Below are 18,494 nucleotides of genomic sequence, written 5' to 3' on the forward strand. Positions count from 1 at the left end.
GGAAGGAGGTAAGGAAGAAAAGTAAAAAGGGCGTTAATTGTGCAAATATCTCCTGGAATGGGCAGACTTGGAACAGGGATGTGTTAAGCTCTTCTTTCTCACAGCCTTTCAGCAGTGGACAGGGCTAAGCTAGTTCCCTGAACAAAGGCACTTCACCATTCAGGCAGAGGGGCACGGTTCCCCGAGGCTGAACATTATGTGTAAGTTCAGTTCAGTCGCTCAATCATGTCTGACTCTTTGCGACCCCATGAATCGCAGCACGCCCGGCCTCCCTGTCCATCACCAACTCCCGGAGTTCACTCAGACTCACGTCCATCGAGTCCGTGATGCCATCCAGCCATCTCATCCTCTGTTGTCCCCTTCTCCTCCTGCCCTCAATCCTTCCCAGCATCAGAGTCTTTTCCAATGAGACAACTCTTCGCATGAGGTGGCAAAGTACTGGAGTTTCTGCTTTAGCATCATTCCTTCCAAAGAAAACCCAGGGTTGATCTCCTTCAGAATGGACTGGTTGGATCTCCTTGCAGTCCAAGGGACTCTCAAGAGTCTTCTCCAACACCACACTTCAAGAGCATCAATTCTTCAGTGCTCAGCCTTCTTCACAGTTCAACTCTCACATCCGTACATGACCACTGGAAAAACCATAGCCTTCACTAGACGGACCTTAGTCGGCAAAGTAATGTCTCTGCTTTTGAATATGCTATCTAGGTTGGTCATAACTTTTCTTCCAAGGACTAAGAGTCTTTTAACTGCATGGCTACAATCACCACCTGCAGTGATTTTGGAGCCCAAAAAAATAAACTCTGGTTCCACTGTTTATGCACCTATTTCCCATGAAGTGATGGGACCAGAGGCCATGATCTTCGTTTTCTGAATATTGAGCTTTAAGCCAACTTTTTCACTCTCCTCTTTCACTTTCATCAAGAGGCTTTTTAGTTCCTCTTCACTTTCTGCCATAAGGGCGGTGTCATCTGCATGTCTGAGGTTATTGATATTTCTCCCAGCAATCTTGATTCCAGCTTGTGTTTCTTCCAGTCCAACGTTTCTCAGGATGTATTCTGTATGTAAGTTAAATAAGCAGGATGACAATATACAGCACTGACATACTCCTTTTCCTATTTGGAACCAGTCTGTTGTTCCATGTCCAATTCTAACTGTTGCTTCCTGACCTGCATTCAGATTTCTCACGAAGTAGGTCAGGTGGTCTGGTATTCCCATCTCTTTCAGAATCTTCCACAGTTTATTGTGATCCACACAGTCAAAGGCTTTGGCATAGTCAATAAAACAGAAATAGATGTTTTTCTGGAACTCTCTTGATTTTTCGATGATCCAGCAGATGGCAATTTGATCTCTGGTTCCTCTGCCTTTTCTAAATCCAGCTTGAACATCAGAAAGTTCACGGTCCACGTATTCTGAAGCCTGGCTTGGAGAATTTTGAGCATTACTTTACTAGTATGTGAGATGAGTGCAATTGTGCGGTACTTTGAGCATTCTTTGGCATTGCCTTTCTTTGGGATTGGAATGAAAACTGACCTTTTCCAGTCCTGTGGCCACTGCTGAGTTTTCCAAATTTGCTGGCATATTGAGTGCAGCACTTTCATAGCATCATCTTTCAGGATTTGAAATAGCTCAACTGGAATTCCATCACCTCCACTAGCTTTGTTCGTAGTGATGCTTTCTAAGGCCCACTTGACTTCACATTCCAGGATGTCTGGCTCTTAGGTGAGTGATCACACCATTGTGATTATCTGGGTCGTGAAGATATTTTTTGTACAGTTCTTCTGTGTATTCTTGCCACCTCTTCTTAATATCTTCTGCTTCTGTTAGGTCCATACCATTTCTGTCCTTTATCGAGCCCATCTTTGCATGAAATGTTCCCTTGGTATCTCTAATTTTCTTGAAGAGATCTCTAGTCTTTCCCATTCTGTTCTTTTCCTCTATTTCTTTGCATTGATCGCTGAAGAAGGCTTTCTTATGTCTTCTTGCTATTCTTTGGAACTCTGCATTCAGATGCTTATATCTTTCCTTTTCTCCTTTGCTTTTCACCTCTCTTCTTTTCACAGCTATTTGTAAGGCCTCCCCAGACAGCCATTTTGCTTTCTTGCATTTCTTCTCCATGGGGATGGTCTTGATCCCTGTCTCCTGTACAATGTCACGAAGCTCAGTCCATAGTTCATCAGGCACTCTGTCTATCAGATCTAGGCCCTTGAATCTATTTCTCACTTCCACTGTATAATCATAAGGGATTTGATTTAGGTCATACCTAAATGGTCTAGCAGTTTTCCCTACTTTCTTCAATTTAAGTCTGAATTTGGTAATATGGAGTTTATGATCTGAGCCACAGTTAGCTCCTGGTCTTGTTTTTGTTGACTGTATAGAGCTTCTCCATCTTTGGCTGCAAAGAACATAATCAATCTGATTTCGGTTTTGACCATCTGGTGATGTCCATGTGTACAGTCTTCTCTTGTGTTTTTGGAAGAGGGTGTTTGCTATGACCAGTGCATTTTCTTGGCAAAACTCTATTAGTCTTTGCCCTGCTTCATTCCATATTCCAAGGCCAAATTTGCCTGTTATTCCAGGTGTTTCTTGACTTCCTACTTTTGCATTCCAGTCCCCTAAAATGAAAAGGATATCTTTTTGGGGTGTTAGTTCTCAAAGGTCTTGTAGGTCTTCATAGACCCATTCAGCTTCAGATTCTTCAGCATTAATGGTTGGGGCATAGACTTGGATTACCGTGATGTTGAATGGTTTGCCTTGGAGATGAACAGAGATCATTCTGTCGTTTTTGAGATTGCATCCGAGTACTGCATTTTGGACTCTTTTGTTGACCATGATGGCTACTCCATTTCTTCTGAGGGATTCCTGCCTGCAATAGTAGATATAATGGTCATCTGAGTTTAATTTGTCCATTCCAGTCCATTTTAGTTCTCTGATTCCGAGAATGTCGACGTTCACTCTTGCCACCTCTTGTTTGCCTACTTCCAATTTGCCTTGATTCATGGACCTGACATTCCAGGTTCCTATGTAATACTGCTCTTTACAGCATCAGACCTTGCTTCTATCACCAGTCACATCACAGCTGGGTATTGTTTTTGCTTTGGCTCCATCCCTTCATTCTTTCTGGAGTTATTTCTCCACTGATCTCCAGTAGCATATTGGGCACCTACTGACCTGGAGAGTTCTTCTTTCAGTATCCTATCATTTTGCCTTTTCATACTGTTCATGGCCGGGAGGAGCGACCCCAGGTCCAAGGAGCGGTGGCTGTGCAGGAGAGCCTAGAGGAGCCATCCCACGTTGAAGGTCAGGAAGAGGCAGCGGTAGGAGATACTCCTCATCCAAGGTAAGGAACAGCAGCTGCGCCTTGCTGGAGCAGCCGTGAAGAGATACCCCATGCCCAAGGTAAGAGAAACCCAAGTAAGATGGTAAGTGTTGCAAGAGGGCATCAGAGGGCAGACACACTGAAACCATACTCAGAAAACTAGTCAATCTAATCACACTAGGACCACAGCCTTGTCTAACTCAATGAAACTAAGCCATGCCCCTGGGGCAACCCAAAACAGGCGGGTCATGGTGGAGAGGTCTGACAGAATGTGGTCCACTGGAGAAGGGAATGGCAAACCACTTCAGTATTCTTGCCTTGAGAACATTATGTATAGACACCATAATAAAAGCAACAGGAAGCAACATGGAGTCATAATTTCTTCTTCCCTGTAACATTTTCTCCTGTGCATAAACCCAGAGAAATGGCCAAGTACGACACTGTAAGAAAGTTCTGGGGCAGGCTTCTTAAATGTTCCATAAAGCAGTCAGAGTAATCTTTTTAAATACAAATACAATGTCATTTCTCTGATTAATGCCAAGCAATGGCCTCCTAGCTCTTGTCTACCTGCCCATAACCTTCAAAAACCACAACCTTCATTCCCCCTTGGCTGCCTCCTTTCCTTCCCTACACCTCCATTCATCCCTTCCCTAGATTTAAAGTGTTCATCCTATTCCCCTTTAGCTACTTTAAGACTGATATAAACATCACTTTTCTAAAATGGTTTTCCTTCATCTTACTACTCACCTAACCAGACTTCAGTTCAATTCAGTCACTAAGTCATGTCCAACTCTTCACAACCCCATGGACTGCAGCACACCAGGCCTCCCTGTCCATCACCAACTCTCACAGCTTGCTCAAACTCAAGTTCATCAGGTCAGTGATGCCATACAACCATCTCATCCTCTGTTGTCCCCTTCTCCACCAGCCTTCAATCTTTCTCAGCATCAGGGTCTTTTCCAAGGAGTCGGTTCTTCGCATCAAGTGGCCAAAGTATTGGAGCATCAGATCAGTCCTTCCAATGAATATTCAGGACTGATTTCCTTTAGGATTGACTGGTTTGATCTCCTTGCACTCCAAGGGACTTTCAAAAGTCTTCTCCAACACCACAGTTCAAAAGCATCAATTCTTCGGCACTCAGCTTTCTTTATAGTCCAACTCTCACATCCATACATGACTACTGGAAAAAAAATAGCTCTGTCTCGACAGACCTTTGTTGGCAAAGTAATGCCTCTGATTTTTAATATGCTGTCTAGGTGTGTCATAGCTTTTTTTCCAAGTAGCAAGCGTCTTTTAACTTCATGGCTGCAGTCACCATCTGCAGTGATTTTGGAGCCCAAGAAAATAAACTCTCTCACTGTTTCCACTGTTTCCCCATCTATTCACCATGAAGGGATGGCACTGGATGTCATAATCTTAGTTTTTGAATGTTGAGTTTCAAGGCAGCTTTTTCACTCTCCTCTTTCACTTTCAGCCCTGGTCTATCTTAAATACGTTCTCTTAGCATAATGTAGTTTGCATTTATAGCATTCGACACACTAGTGACTGAACTGTAACTGTTACTTAATGCTGGTCACCCAAGGAAAGGGTTTCCCAGATGACTCACCAAAGCACGTGACTTAAAAGACATGAGTTTGATCCCTGGGTTGGGAAGATCCCCTGGAGAAGGAAATGGCGACCCACTCCAGCACTCTCACCATGAAAATCCTATGGACAGAGGAGCCTAGCAGACTACAGCACACAGGGCGACATACAGTCAGACTCAATTTAAGCAACTTAGCATGCACACATGCATCCAACGAAAACAAATACAAATTTACTTAAACCACAGATGGTAACTTACATGTGGTTAGTACTTGAATATCTAGAGAATAAATAAGTTTCATCAATAGGAAATAGAAGCGTGAACAGGTCAAAAAGAATGGAAGAAAGCTACAAAATCAAGTTTCATACTCTAATCTCTGATTCTTTGGCTGGTTAAAATAATCAGCTAAGGCTGAAAATGGGGTCACCTGTGCAAAACTCCACAAAGCCAAAGCGAAAACAAGCCCAGGGGTGGATGTGACTGGTGATGGAAGTAAAGTCCTATACTGAAAAGAATAATATTGCATAGGAACCTGGAATGGTAGGTCCATGATTCAAGGTAAATTGGAAGTGGTCAAATAGGAGATGGCAAGAGTGAACATTGACATTTTAGGAGTCAGTGAACTAAAATGGACTGGAATGGACAAATTTAACTCAGATGACCATGTAGGCAAAAATCCTTCAGAAGAAATGGAGTAGCCATCATAGTCAACGAAAGAGTCCAAAATGCAATATTTGGGTGCAATCTCAAAAACAAAGGAATGACCTCTGTTTGTTTCCAAGACAAACCATTCAATGTCATGGTAATCCAAGTCTATGCCCCAACCAGTAATGCTGAAGAAGCTGAAGTTGAACAGTTCTATGAAGACCTACAAGACCTTTTAGAACTAACACCCTCAAAAGATACCCTTTTCATTATAGGGGACTAGAACACAAAAATAGGAAGTCAAGAGATACCTGGAGTAACAGGCAAATTTGGCCTTGGAGTACAAAAGGAAGCAGGGCAAAGGTTAACAGATTTGCTAAGAGAACACACTGGTCATAGCAAACATCCTCTTCCAACAACACAAGAGAAGATGCTACACATGGACATCACCAGATGGTCAACATCGAAATCATTGATTATATTCTTTGCAACCAAAGATGGAGAAGCTCTATACAGTCAGCAACAAGAAGACCGGGAGCTGACTGTGGCTCAGATCATGAATTCCTTATTGCCAAACTCAGACTTAAATTGAAAAAAGTAGGGGAAACCACTTTGACCTAAATCAAATCCCTTACAATTATATAGTGGAAATGACAAATAGATTCAAGGGATTAGATCTGATAGACAGAGTGCCTTAAGAACTATGGACAGAGCTTCGTGACACTGTATAGGAGGCAGCAATCAAGACCATCCCCAAGGGGGAAAAAATGCAAATGGCAAAATAGTTGTCTGAGGAGGCCTTACAAATAGCTGAGAAAAGAAGAGAGGCAAAAGGCAAAGGAGAAAATGAAAGAGATAACCATTTGAATGCAGAGTTCCAAAGAATATCAAGGAGGGATAAGGAAGCCTTCCTCAGTGGTCAACACAAAGAAATAGTGATCAATGCAAACAATAGAATGGGAAAGACTAGAGATCTCTTCAAGAAAATTGGAGATACCAAGGGAACATTTCATGCAAACATGAGGATAACAAAGGACAGAAACAGTAAGGACCTAATAGAAGCAGAAGATATTAATAGGTTGCAAGAATACACAGAAGAACTATACAGAAAAGGTCTTAATGACCCAGATAACCAGGATGGTGTGATCACGCACCTAGAACCAGACATCTTGGAGTGCGAAGTCAAGTGGCCCTTAGGAAGCATCACTACGAACAAAGCCAGTGAAGGTGAAAATTCCAACTGAGCTATTTAAAATCCTAAAAGATGATGCTGTGAAAGTGCTGTATTCAACACGCCAACAAATTTGGAAAACTCAGCAGTGGCCACAGGACTGGAAAAAGTCAGTTTTCATTCCAATCCCAAAGAAAGGCAATGCCAAAAAATGTTCAAACTACTGCACAATTTCACTCATCTCATGTGCTAGCCAAGTCATGCTCAAAATTCTCCAAGCCAGGCTTCAACAGTACATGAACCGTGAACTTCCAGATGTTTAAGTTGGATTTTAGAAAAGGCAGAGGAACTAGAAATCAAATTGCCAACATCTGCTGGATCATAGAAAAACCAACAGATTTCCAGAAAAAAAAACATCTATTTCTGCTTTATTGACTATACCAAAGCCATTTACTATGTAGATCACAGCAAACTGTGAAAAATTCTTCACGAGATGGGAATACCAGTCCACCTTAACCTGCCTCCCGAGAAATCTGTATGCAGGTCAAGAAGCAACAGTTAGAACCAGACCTGGAACAACAGACTGGTCCCAGACTTGGCAAGGAGTACTTGAAGGCTGTATATTGTAATCCTGCTTATTTAACTTCTATGCCAGAGTACATCATGCAAAATGCCAGGCTGGATGAAGCACAAGCTGGAATCATGATGGCTGGGAGAAATATCAATAACCCCAGATATACAGATGATACCACCCTCATGGCAGAAAGTGAAGAGGAACTAAAGAGCGTCTAGATGAAAGTGAAAGAGCAGAGAGAAAAAGTTGGCTTACAACTCAACATTCAGAAAACTAAGATATGGTATCTGGTCCCGTTACTCCATAGTAAAGTGATGGAGAAACAATGGAAACAGTGAGACTTTATTTTTTGGGGTTCCAAAATCACTGCAGATGGTGACTGCAGGCATGAAATTAAAAGACACTTGCTCCTTAGAAGAAAAGCTATGTCACCTAGACAGCATATTAAAAAGCATAGATATCATTTTGCCAACAAATGTCTGTCTAGTCAAAGCTATGGTTTTTCCAGTGGTCATGTATGGATGTGAGAGTTGGACTATAAAGTTGAGCACCAAAGAATTGATGCTTTTGAACTGTGCTGTTGGAAAAGACTCTTGACAGTCCCTTGGACTACAAGGAAATCAAACCAGTCAATCCTCAAGGAAATCAATCCTGAATATTCATTGGAAGGACTGAGGCTGAAACTGAAACTCCAATACTTTGGCCACCTGATGTGAAGAACTGACTCCTTGGAAAAGACCCTGATGCTGGGAAAGACTGAAGGCAGGAGGAGAAGGGGACGACAAAGGATGAGATGGTTGGATGGCATCACCGACTGGACAGACATGAGTTTGAGCAAGCTTCTGGAGAAGGAAATGGCAACCCACTCCAGTATTCTTGCCTGGAAAATCCCATGGACAGAAGAACCTGGTAGGCTACAGTCCACAGGGTGCAAAGAGCCGGATATGACTGAGCGACTTCACTTCTATCTTTCTATCTTTTGGGAGTTGGTGATGGACAGGGAATCCTGTTGTCCTGCAGTCCATGGGGTCCCAAAGAGTTGGACATGACTGAGTGACTGAACTGTGCTAATTGTGCAAAACTCCACATCAGCAAGCCAAAACTAAAGTTTCCACACTGGCTCTCCCAAAAAATAAGGCCTAGGTGAACCAATCACCCTGGCTTGCTCAGCACAACTTACTTACCAATTTCTAAAAATTCCCTTTGCTCCATATAAAGAAGCTTTTGTGTGTGCATACTAAGTCATGTACAACTTTTTGCAGTCGCATGGACAGTAGCCCACCAGGTTGCTCCGTCTAGGGAATTTTCCAGGTAAGAATATTGGAATAGGGTGCCACTTCCTCCTCCAGGGGATCTTCCTGAACCAGGGACACATCTCTTGTGTCTCCTGCATTGGCAGGTGGATTCCTTACCACTGCACCACCTAGGAAGCCCCCTACATAAGGAAAGTAATCAGCAAACCTGTAATCACCCTGAAATAAGCCTTTTTTAAGTCATGGTGTCCTCTAAAGAAAAGATACTGCTCCCAGTTTATCCCTTAGTCTGTACACTCCATGAGAGCAAAAGCTCTGACTACTCTTTCTCCACCAGGTCACTGGGGATAGGCACAGAGCTGCTCACCTAACAGGCAGTCAGCAAACACTGAATAAACTAAAGAATATTAAAACAGTTAGCTCTGGCCCTGATATTTACAAATATTAAGATATTTGTTCCAAATCATTCTCAATTATATACAAAAGCTGCATATATGTCTGTGCTATATTTGTGAATAAATACAGTTAACTCTCTGTATCCACAGGTTCAGCACCTTCAGTCAGATTTAACCAACTGTGAACTGAAAATATTTGAGGATTAAAAAAATTCCAAAATTTTTCAATAAGCAAAACCTGAATTTACCACTTGCTGGTACCTATCTATATAGCACTTACATCAAAATTACAACTACTTGCGTAGTGTTTATATTGTGTTAGGTATTATAACTAAACTAGAGATAACAAAGTATATACACAAGAGGACTGTGTAAGTTACATGCAAACACTACACCACTTTACATAAGGGGCTTGAGCATCTAAGAATTTTGGTATCCATGAAAGCTCCTGAAACCAACCCTTTGTGAATACTGAGGGATGGCTATATATAAACTATTTTCCCTCTCAAAATTTAGTTTATTACCATGCTGAAAAGAATCATCTAGATATATGCAAATATGTACATATTTTATTTTTTAACATATCTTAAAATTTTATTTATGTACCTTAAAGTGATTTGTTTCTATAAACACTTACTAGATTTTCCAGGTACAATAAATATTTAGTAAGCTTCTGCTACAAACAAGGTGCTAAAGAATTTTGCAGGAATCTAAACGTGAGAAAACTTTCTGACCTCAAAGAGCATATAATTTGCTGGAGAAGATAAGAGACTTGCGTTTTCTGTGAAAAAGCTAACCACTTTTAGTTTAGTAGAACAAAACACAGAAGACAGAAAGGGGTTCTAATGTACATCAGTAAATTAAAAGACAATTTTTTTTCTTTCAGATGTGCCTTTTAACATGAAAAGTTTCTCTTTTTTATTTCAGATTCTGGAAAAACAATCTAAGCCTTTGAATTTCAAATTAAATCAAATAAAGTTCTTTAAAATATAGAGATAATATGATGAAAACATCTCTCTAAAATGGCATGTTTTTTTTAAAGACAGGAACTCCACCTGAAATGTGCAACTTTCCCAGCTGTTTCAATCCTTAATTGTGGGTGGTTTCTGTGTGGGTGCAAAAATAAGGATGGTAAAAGAAAATGGAAAACAATAATTCAATTGTCCAACTGAGAGCCATAAAAAGTCAAATATGCTTTCTCCACAGAGTTCAAAAGAAAATGTTATTTATATAAACAATTTAGGCATTTGGAAATGTTCCACTTTAATAGAGGACTTCCTGATTTATATAACCACATTTAAGTGGGTTGTAATGAAGGTCTGTAATAACTGATGGATTTTCTTTTGACTCAGCAAATGAGAAGGTAATTTGTTTCCTAGAATTTAATAAAATCGTAGGGTTTTGTTTTTTTTTTTTAAGAGTTCAGTTGTGGTTGGTATGGCATTGTCTCTGGTTTGCTAACTTTTTCCTAAGAGAGGCCCAAAAAGAGTTTCAGGCCATGCTCTACCTTATGCATCCTGCCATCATCAGATAATAGTGATCTCTATGGATGAGGATTTGTAGCTCATAACTGAATCCTTAGGAAAATCTTTACAGAAGCATTTTCAATTTAGTAGCTTAATAACTGAATTTTATTAGTTTAACTTGAAGAAAATAGGTGTGTTTTTTTCTTAGCTAAAATCATTTATGATTTATGTTTTATTGTTTAAGTGAATTTCCTGAGATTTATAAATATATTGATCCTTTTTAACCTGAAATATAGGTTACTATTTCTCAAAGTGTTTCTATTCTATAAAGGAATCCTCTCAAAACACACAAAGAAAACTGCATATCACCCACACTAGACCATATTCTTGTTTATCACTTGGAAAATTTGATCAAACATTACCTTTCCATGAGACCTAACAGATGCATTCTCAAAGGCAATGGATGTATTTGATAAAGATTTATGCATTTGCCCCCAGCCTGCAATGCAGGAAACCTGCGTTCAATCCCTGAGTCTGGAAGATCCCCTGGAAAAGGGAATGGCTACTAACTCCAGGATTCTTGCCTGAAGAATTCCATGGACAGAGGAACCTGGCAGGCTACAATCTATGGAGTTGCAAAAAGTCCGACACGACTGAGCAACCAAGCACAATTCCTCTAACAAGGAAAATGAAAATAATTTTCAAATACTTCCCTGAAAAATATCTTCTACTTCACACCCTCTGAGAAGGCATTAATGATCAGTTTCAGGCTTCTGTTCATATTCTTGGGCAATTTCACTTAATCACTGTGTTACACTGGTGCACACTTAGCTTCAGCAAAGTAATCTAACAACAAATATTTGTACCTGGGTAAAACACTGTTTGCTCAGGAAGATACAATAAAGTCTCTGTGACATAAAAGGTCAGTATTTTAAATTTGTCTCCTATAATCTTAACTTTCAGTGCAGTCTCCTAAAATCAGAAAAGAATTCAAAATATAAGGCACACTCCAGCCAATTCAGTGTTACCATCTGTCAATATGTACACATATGATTCACACGTAGACTTTCATGTAAAAGAGCTTTTAAAAAATATATTATGCTTTTCATTCCAAGAACTATCAAGCACTCACCACTGGTATGGCTATGTCTGCATATCTGCATTCAAAACAGAGACCTGAACACAGACACATGAGTTATGTCAGACCTATCTGGACAATTATTATGAAATATATTTTGATCTGAATCACCTACTTGATGGCCTCATTTCTCCACTCAGAGTTAAGAGCAATAACCTTAGTTGACAAGAGGTTGGATGTTCCCTGTCTCTACCACAGGAATTTTCTCTTTAGGTGTGTCTAAAGGAGTAAGTCCCCACCTAAAATATTTACTAGCAAACTGCCTCTCCTTCTTGGTAAATGTTTAATCTCTTGAGTGCAAAGGTCATATGGATGGGCCAGGACTTTCCTGAGCACTGCAATAGGCCATCACAGAACATCACTAACCAAGCTGTTTATGACAAACCACAACTGGACTTTCCAATAGTTTCCAAGAGTACATAGAATGAATGAGCTTTGCTTCATATTAATGACTAATATTTTTACTGGCACTGGTTCAGCATGACTAACAATATTTGATTTTGTTTTTAATCTAGACTTCTTTTAAGACTTGGTTAAAAGTGTTTTCAAACTATAGGCACTGAGTAGGCAGGAAAAAATATATAGTCACTTGCAAGCCCCAAACTTGGTATGGACATAAATTCTGAAGTGATATACTAAGATTTACAGATCTTTATTATCCCATACTCTAAAGTGCTAAATTAACCAAGTAAAAACCACCACCTCAGACAGATTCACAGTAATATCTTTGAGCTTCTACTTGCTTGAATGAACCACTATAGAGTTTTCAAAAGAATAGTGTTTTTATGTTCTGTAGAGAGTATTTTATTAACTACTAGCAATAAGGTTTTAGGGATGGACACATAACATCATCAGTTTCCAGGTATGTACCAGGGTTAATGCAGCAGGTATTATCTTCTGTATAATTATGGTTATGCAATAGATACATTTTGTATCCAGTCTGCCCCAGTGGTAAAGAATCTGCTTGCCAATGCAGGACACACAGATTCAAATCGTGGTCCAGGAAAATACCCTGGAGAAGGAAATGGCAAATGGTATTCTTGCCTGGGAAATCCCATGGATAGAGGAGCCTGGGGTCACAAAGAGAGACTACACAACAACTAACCATATAAATATGTTATTTGAAGAGCACTGACTGTTACACCAGTTTGTGATCACCCTTCTCTCTTCCATCATCAGTTTCTAAGCCCCAAGTGTCCAGCTAATCAAGTCCTAACTTATTTCTAACTCAGCGTCTTTCCTCAGTCCAGAAAAACAAAGCAGCATAAAAAGTGGACAATTAGAACAGCTGCCGGAAGTTAAGCTGGATGGCCTCCCACTGGGCCAGCACCGTGGTAGGCAGATAAAAGGAAGCAATCAAATGCTCAGAGGCAGCTCAACCATCCTCAGAGGGAGGAGGACTTGTTTCTTGCTGCTCTAGGATGAGAAGGCGGTGCTCCAGGTAGAGTGCAGGGTGCTGTGCTGCTTAGGACTTCAGTTCTGGAAACAGCTGACCTGTTCTACGAGCCACAGGAATTCCCCACTGGGTCCCAGACGACTAATCCCATTTTGCTTCCTTCCGAGCCAGCAATGTCTCACTGGCACCAAGAAAACAAACAAACAAACCGGCAAGCAAAAAGCCAGAAGGGTGGGAGCAGATGGGGACAGCTGAAGAGTGGGTCTGATTTACAGGACAGACACAGGCCCACGGGTCTCACGAACTCCCGGAACAGTTTGCACAGGTTCACTTGAGACCCTGATACAGTAACAGCACTCTCTTTTCCTTACTTTGCTCAAAATCTGTTTTTCACTTTATTCTACTATAAGCACACTGAAAGTAGACATCTTACTCATCTTCCACCCACTCTCACCACCATAACTTGTACACAGAAAAGTTCACAAATGTCTTTATAAGTTATTTTTCAGAGACACTGCTTGCTTATAAAAGATGAGCTTTTTTGTAAGTCACTGTTTGCAGTGATTACATCATTGTAAGTCTCAAGGCTGCTCTGGCTGAGGATATTGTGACCATTACTCATCGCGAACCTTCACAGCTGTCCCCATTTCATGCCTCTTTCATTAAGTCAGAAGAATAAAGAAGAACCTGAAACTAGGGCTTCAACAAGCTGTTTTAAAGGCAGCCGAAACTTTGCATCTTCCCATGTGGAACTGGAGCTGACGAAGATAAGGATAGTTCTTCCATTCCATCCACACCAGCCTTACCCATTATCCTCAGGGATACATTCCTAGGTCACTGTCCTTGGTACAACAGCTGTGTTAGCCTCACAGTCTTTTACATTTTGTTATATACTAGTTATTTTTAACAATTTACAGTGCATTTGGTGGTGCAGTAAAAGGATAAAAAGTGCTGAATAGTGAGGATATGGGAATATATCTATATTTTTACAATAGTTTCGGAGATAATTTTTATTCATAAATCTCTGTGCTCTAAGTTAAGTTTTCCTATCAAAGCACTGGTGTTAAAATCAGATTCCCAGTAGGAGCTAAATAAGTCTCTTAATTTAAAAATAGCAAGCAATAATATCTTTCCCCTAAATAGTATTCACCTTCCACTAGTCCAGCTTAGATCTAATTCCAAAAAGCCCTGAAAGCATTGGAACTTAATATTCATTGCCTATCATAGTCTTCACTTCCCTGGTGGTTCAGTGGTAAAGAATCCTCATGCCAACGCAGGAGATGCAAGTTTGATACCAGGAAGATCCCCTGGAGGAGGGCATGGCAACCTGCTCCAGTCTTCTCTCCTAGAGAATTCCATGGACAAAGGAGCCTGGCAGACTACAGTCAATGGGGTCACAAACAGTCGAACACAACTTAGCGACTGAACAACAATCATAAGCCTTCACATAGTGATCAGTTCACACCTTTCCAATCTAAACTGCAAGAGCCAAAATAATAACATCCATTCAGTCAAAGTGGAAACAGACAGAGCACAGTTGAGATATCAAGTTCACCACAACGAGGGAAAACTGCCTACTATCGACCCACCTGCACGGTTGAAAAGCATAGTGATTAAAGTCCCCTACCTCTGCTGTTACACCGTATGGCTTCAAAAAAGTTTTTTAAGTAAGAAACTTAATGGAAATTATGAAGAAATGACTTAGCAGCAGCAGCAGCAGCAATATTTATTGTACTGTTAAAAAGTAAAAGACCAACTAGAAGCAACCTGAGTGTACCAGAGTATTTCATAAAATCATGTATAAAAACCTATGTAATATTTTAAAATCATAAAATGAAAAAGTATAATACCTATAAAAAATCCAGAAGTATTTGCTATAAATCTCTTTATAAAGAAAGAAGAAATACATTGTATATAATATATAGCTATATGCAGTAAAACTATATATGATTATATTAGAAAAAGATACACATAAATGAAAAAAATAAAGTTTATAGGCAAAATTATGTCATTTATTCAACAATTTAACCAAGAGTTTACCAAGAGTCAGACCCTGGATCAGGTGCTAAAGTGAAATGACTGAAAGAAAAAAAAAACAAAGGAAAAGATCTGGCCTCTGTCTTCTTGCACTTTACAGTCTCATTCAGTTCAGTTCAGTTCAGTCACTCAGTTATGTCCAACTCTTTGCAATCCCAAGAACTGCTGCATGCCAGGCCTCCCTGTCTATCACCAACTCCTGGAGCTTACTCAAACTCATGTCCATTGAGTCGGTGATGCCATCCAACCATCTCATCCTCTGTCATCCCCTTCTGCTCCCGCCTTCAATCTTTCCCAGCATCAGGGTCTTCAATGAGTCAGTTCTTCACATCAGGTGGCCAGAGTATTGGAGTTTCAGCTTCAGCATCAGTCCTTCCAATGAATATTCAGGACTGATTTCCTTTAGGATGGACTGGTTGGATCTCCTTGTAGTCCAAGGGACTCAACAGTCTTCTCCAACACCACAGTTCAAACGCATCAATTCTTCGGTGCTCAGCTTTCTTTATGGTCCAACTCTCACATCCATACATGACTACTGGAAAAACCATAGCTTTGACTAGATGGACCTTTGTTGGCAAAATAATGTCTCTGCTTTTTACAGTCTCATTACTAAGTGGAAATAACTGCCATTATATGACTATGTGGGTGTTCTTTCTTTTTTCTAAATAACAATGCTACTATATTAACATTTTAGTAATACAATCTAAGCTTTTGTCTGTGAGGTGTGTGTTACAAAACCTATGTTGGGGGCTAGACACATGATATAGACGTCACGAAGCAACACACAAGATGACGCCGTCGTTCCGGCTGTGGGTGTCACGTGACCCTTGACGCATCCTGCCCCACTCGCCTGTAAATAGGAAGTCACAGGGCCAGGGGTCCACCTGGCAGCCCTCTCCTCCTTCTGAGAGGCTCCCTACTACACCTCCCCCAAGTCAGGCTCAGCCACCCTCCTCCACAAACCTGAGGGCGGAGGGAGCCCCTGGCGATCCTAACACCAGCCACCTCCACACCCCGAGTACCAAATGTTCCCAAAGGGGTGGGCAAAGCATCAACTGCCTGGCAGGGGCCTCTGCAAGAGCCCGGCCTGGCCACGCAGGGTCCATACGACGTGAACCACACAGCAGGAGCTGCGTGTCTGCGGACGGGCAGGTGACTTCTCCAGAAGGGACCTTCGTGACTGTCACAAGCTAAAGCCGCCCGAGGAATCAGAAACTCTTCCGGCTTTTCTTCTTGAGAGCCCTTTCCTTTCACAGCGGGGTTTGGACTTCATACTTTAGGTTTTCGAAAACAATAAAAATATTGAGAAATATGTATATACCTGACAAAACTATAAAAGAAAAAGAAAATTCAGAAGAAGGAGAGAAATAAGATTGTGGAGAAGCGTGTCAGGGATTTCAAAGTCCTGCTACTCAAAGAGAGGTCCGTGGACCAGCCTTCAAGTGTGTCAGAAATGCAGAAACCACGCTCCACCTGAGACCTTCTGAATTACAGTCGGCATTTAATGATATAACCAGGCGTATCATATACATATTACAGTTCAGGTGTCTACTGTAAATCCTTACAATATTCTATTTTTATCTGGAATGTGAGTACACTTGATACATTATTCTCTAAAATGTATACATGTATTTTATACAGTCTCCTGACTGCCTGGGAAATCCCATAGACAGAGGATCCTGGCGGGCTGCAGTCCACAGGGTCACAAAGAGACCGACACGACTGAAGCCACTCGGCACAGCTGACTGCCTGACTCTAACCCAACCTACAGATTGACCCCATGTCTACAAACTGACAAGTAGGGATTATTAAAATGTGGGGGAAAGGATGCTACATGAACCAGACCTTCAACCAGTAAAAACTCAGCTACAGATAAAACTTGAGATCACGAAACCCAACCTTTTCACTAATGGGAAATGAAACCACCTGATTCAGGAAGGGGCATGCTTTCACCAGGGCTGGACTGCTAAATAAGAGGGAAAACCAGATTAAGTCTCAAGTCTCCGGATCTCAGTAATGTTCTCTGTTCTACACTAACACTGGTTAACACATCATGACTAATACTGTTTTCTTTATAAAGAAATACTGAAGTTAAAAGAGAAATCAGTAGTAAGATTTTTAAAAGTGAGATAATTCTTAAACTAATACCTTGTATATTTAATAGTAGATAACCAATATGTATTTGTTTGAATGAATGATTCACTTTTGTTTTCCTTTTTTTTTTTTTTTTTTTTGGCTACAACCCGCTGCTGTGGGATCTTAGTTCCTAGACCAGATATTGAACCAGGCCCTGGGCAATGAGAATGAAGAGTCTTAACCACTGGACTGCCCAGGAATTCCCTGAATGATTCACTTTTAGGCAAGAAAAAAGGATGTTATCCATATCTTCTCAAAGGGCTGAGCTGAATTATACAATGATTAATTTCCTTATGGAAAAAACCACAGACCTCAATTTTACAACAATTTATAACACTCTTCCACAGCAACCAAAAATCACCCCTACACTTTTATCAAAGTCAGAATATTTGACATACTTAGTAATTGGGCGGAGAAGGCAATGGCAACCCACTCCAGTACTCTTGCCTGGAAAATCCCACGGATGGAGGAGCCTGGTAGGCTGCAGTCCATGGGGTTACAAAGAGTCGGACACTTACTGAGTGACTTCACTTTCACTTTTCACTTTCATGCATTGGAGAAGGAAGGGCTGCCGTCTAGCGACTTAGCAGCAGCAGCAGCAGTATTTGGGTGTATGTTATCTGTTTGATTTCAATGAAGTTATTATCTGAAGTAAGACTTTTAAAATTATTACTTAGGATATTGAAAAACAGCAGTACTTACCGATACTAATTTCATCATCTGTTTCAGCATCACCGATACATTCAAACTGGAAATCCTGCAGCGACTGGGAAAATTTCTGTACTGCCATAGACAGATCTGTAATTAAAAGTTTAAAAACTTTAGTTTTAAAAAAATCCTAAGGTGAAGATACCATGAAATACTCAAGATTTTCCACATGTATTTATATAATTTTGGTGCTAATGCTATATTAACCAGAATCTTTTTCAATACCAGCTTGACAAATTTAAACAAAATTTAAAGAGACTACAAAAGAAATGCTTTAGGGATTAGATCTGTTCTGCTTCCAAAGGAGATCTGCCCATTTAAAAAAGTTTTGGCGCTAGTTGTGCATTATCTGGAAGTCAATCTCCCAAAGTTTTTATCAAAGAATTACCATTCACTACAAATGGACCATTTTTGTTTAAAAAAAAAAAGAAGAAGAAGAAGAAGGAAAGAATTCTACTGGGGTTACTACTCGGGGGGAGGAAGCATTGAGTCTTTGATTAGAAAGTGTCACTGATGTTATTCTACACAGACTGTGGAGGAGATAGGGAATGTGCTTTTACCAATAAACACATTCTCCTTATAAGTTGAAAGTACATCTGAAAAGTTGTTTACAAATAACCTTGTGATTTATAGGAGACCTCATGTTAAACATACTCCTCAGTCCTGACTTCAGT

General features: G+C 40.5%; 1 protein-coding gene across 1 annotated transcript in view; it reads right to left on the minus strand.

The window, feature by feature from the left end:
* The window catches only part of ARHGAP42 (Rho GTPase activating protein 42), a 334,877-nt gene that overhangs the window by 233,067 nt on the left and 83,316 nt on the right, over window positions 1-18,494 (minus strand). Inside the window, exon 2 of the mRNA XM_040257874.1 lies at window positions 17,815-17,910. Coding sequence (XP_040113808.1) covers window positions 17,815-17,910 — 96 coding nt within the window. The remainder of the gene's footprint in view (window positions 1-17,814; window positions 17,911-18,494) is intronic.

This window comes from Oryx dammah, unplaced genomic scaffold (genome assembly GCF_014754425.2).
Source record: "Oryx dammah isolate SB20612 unplaced genomic scaffold, SCBI_Odam_1.1 HiC_scaffold_17, whole genome shotgun sequence".
Classification (NCBI taxonomy): domain Eukaryota; kingdom Metazoa; phylum Chordata; class Mammalia; order Artiodactyla; family Bovidae; genus Oryx; species Oryx dammah.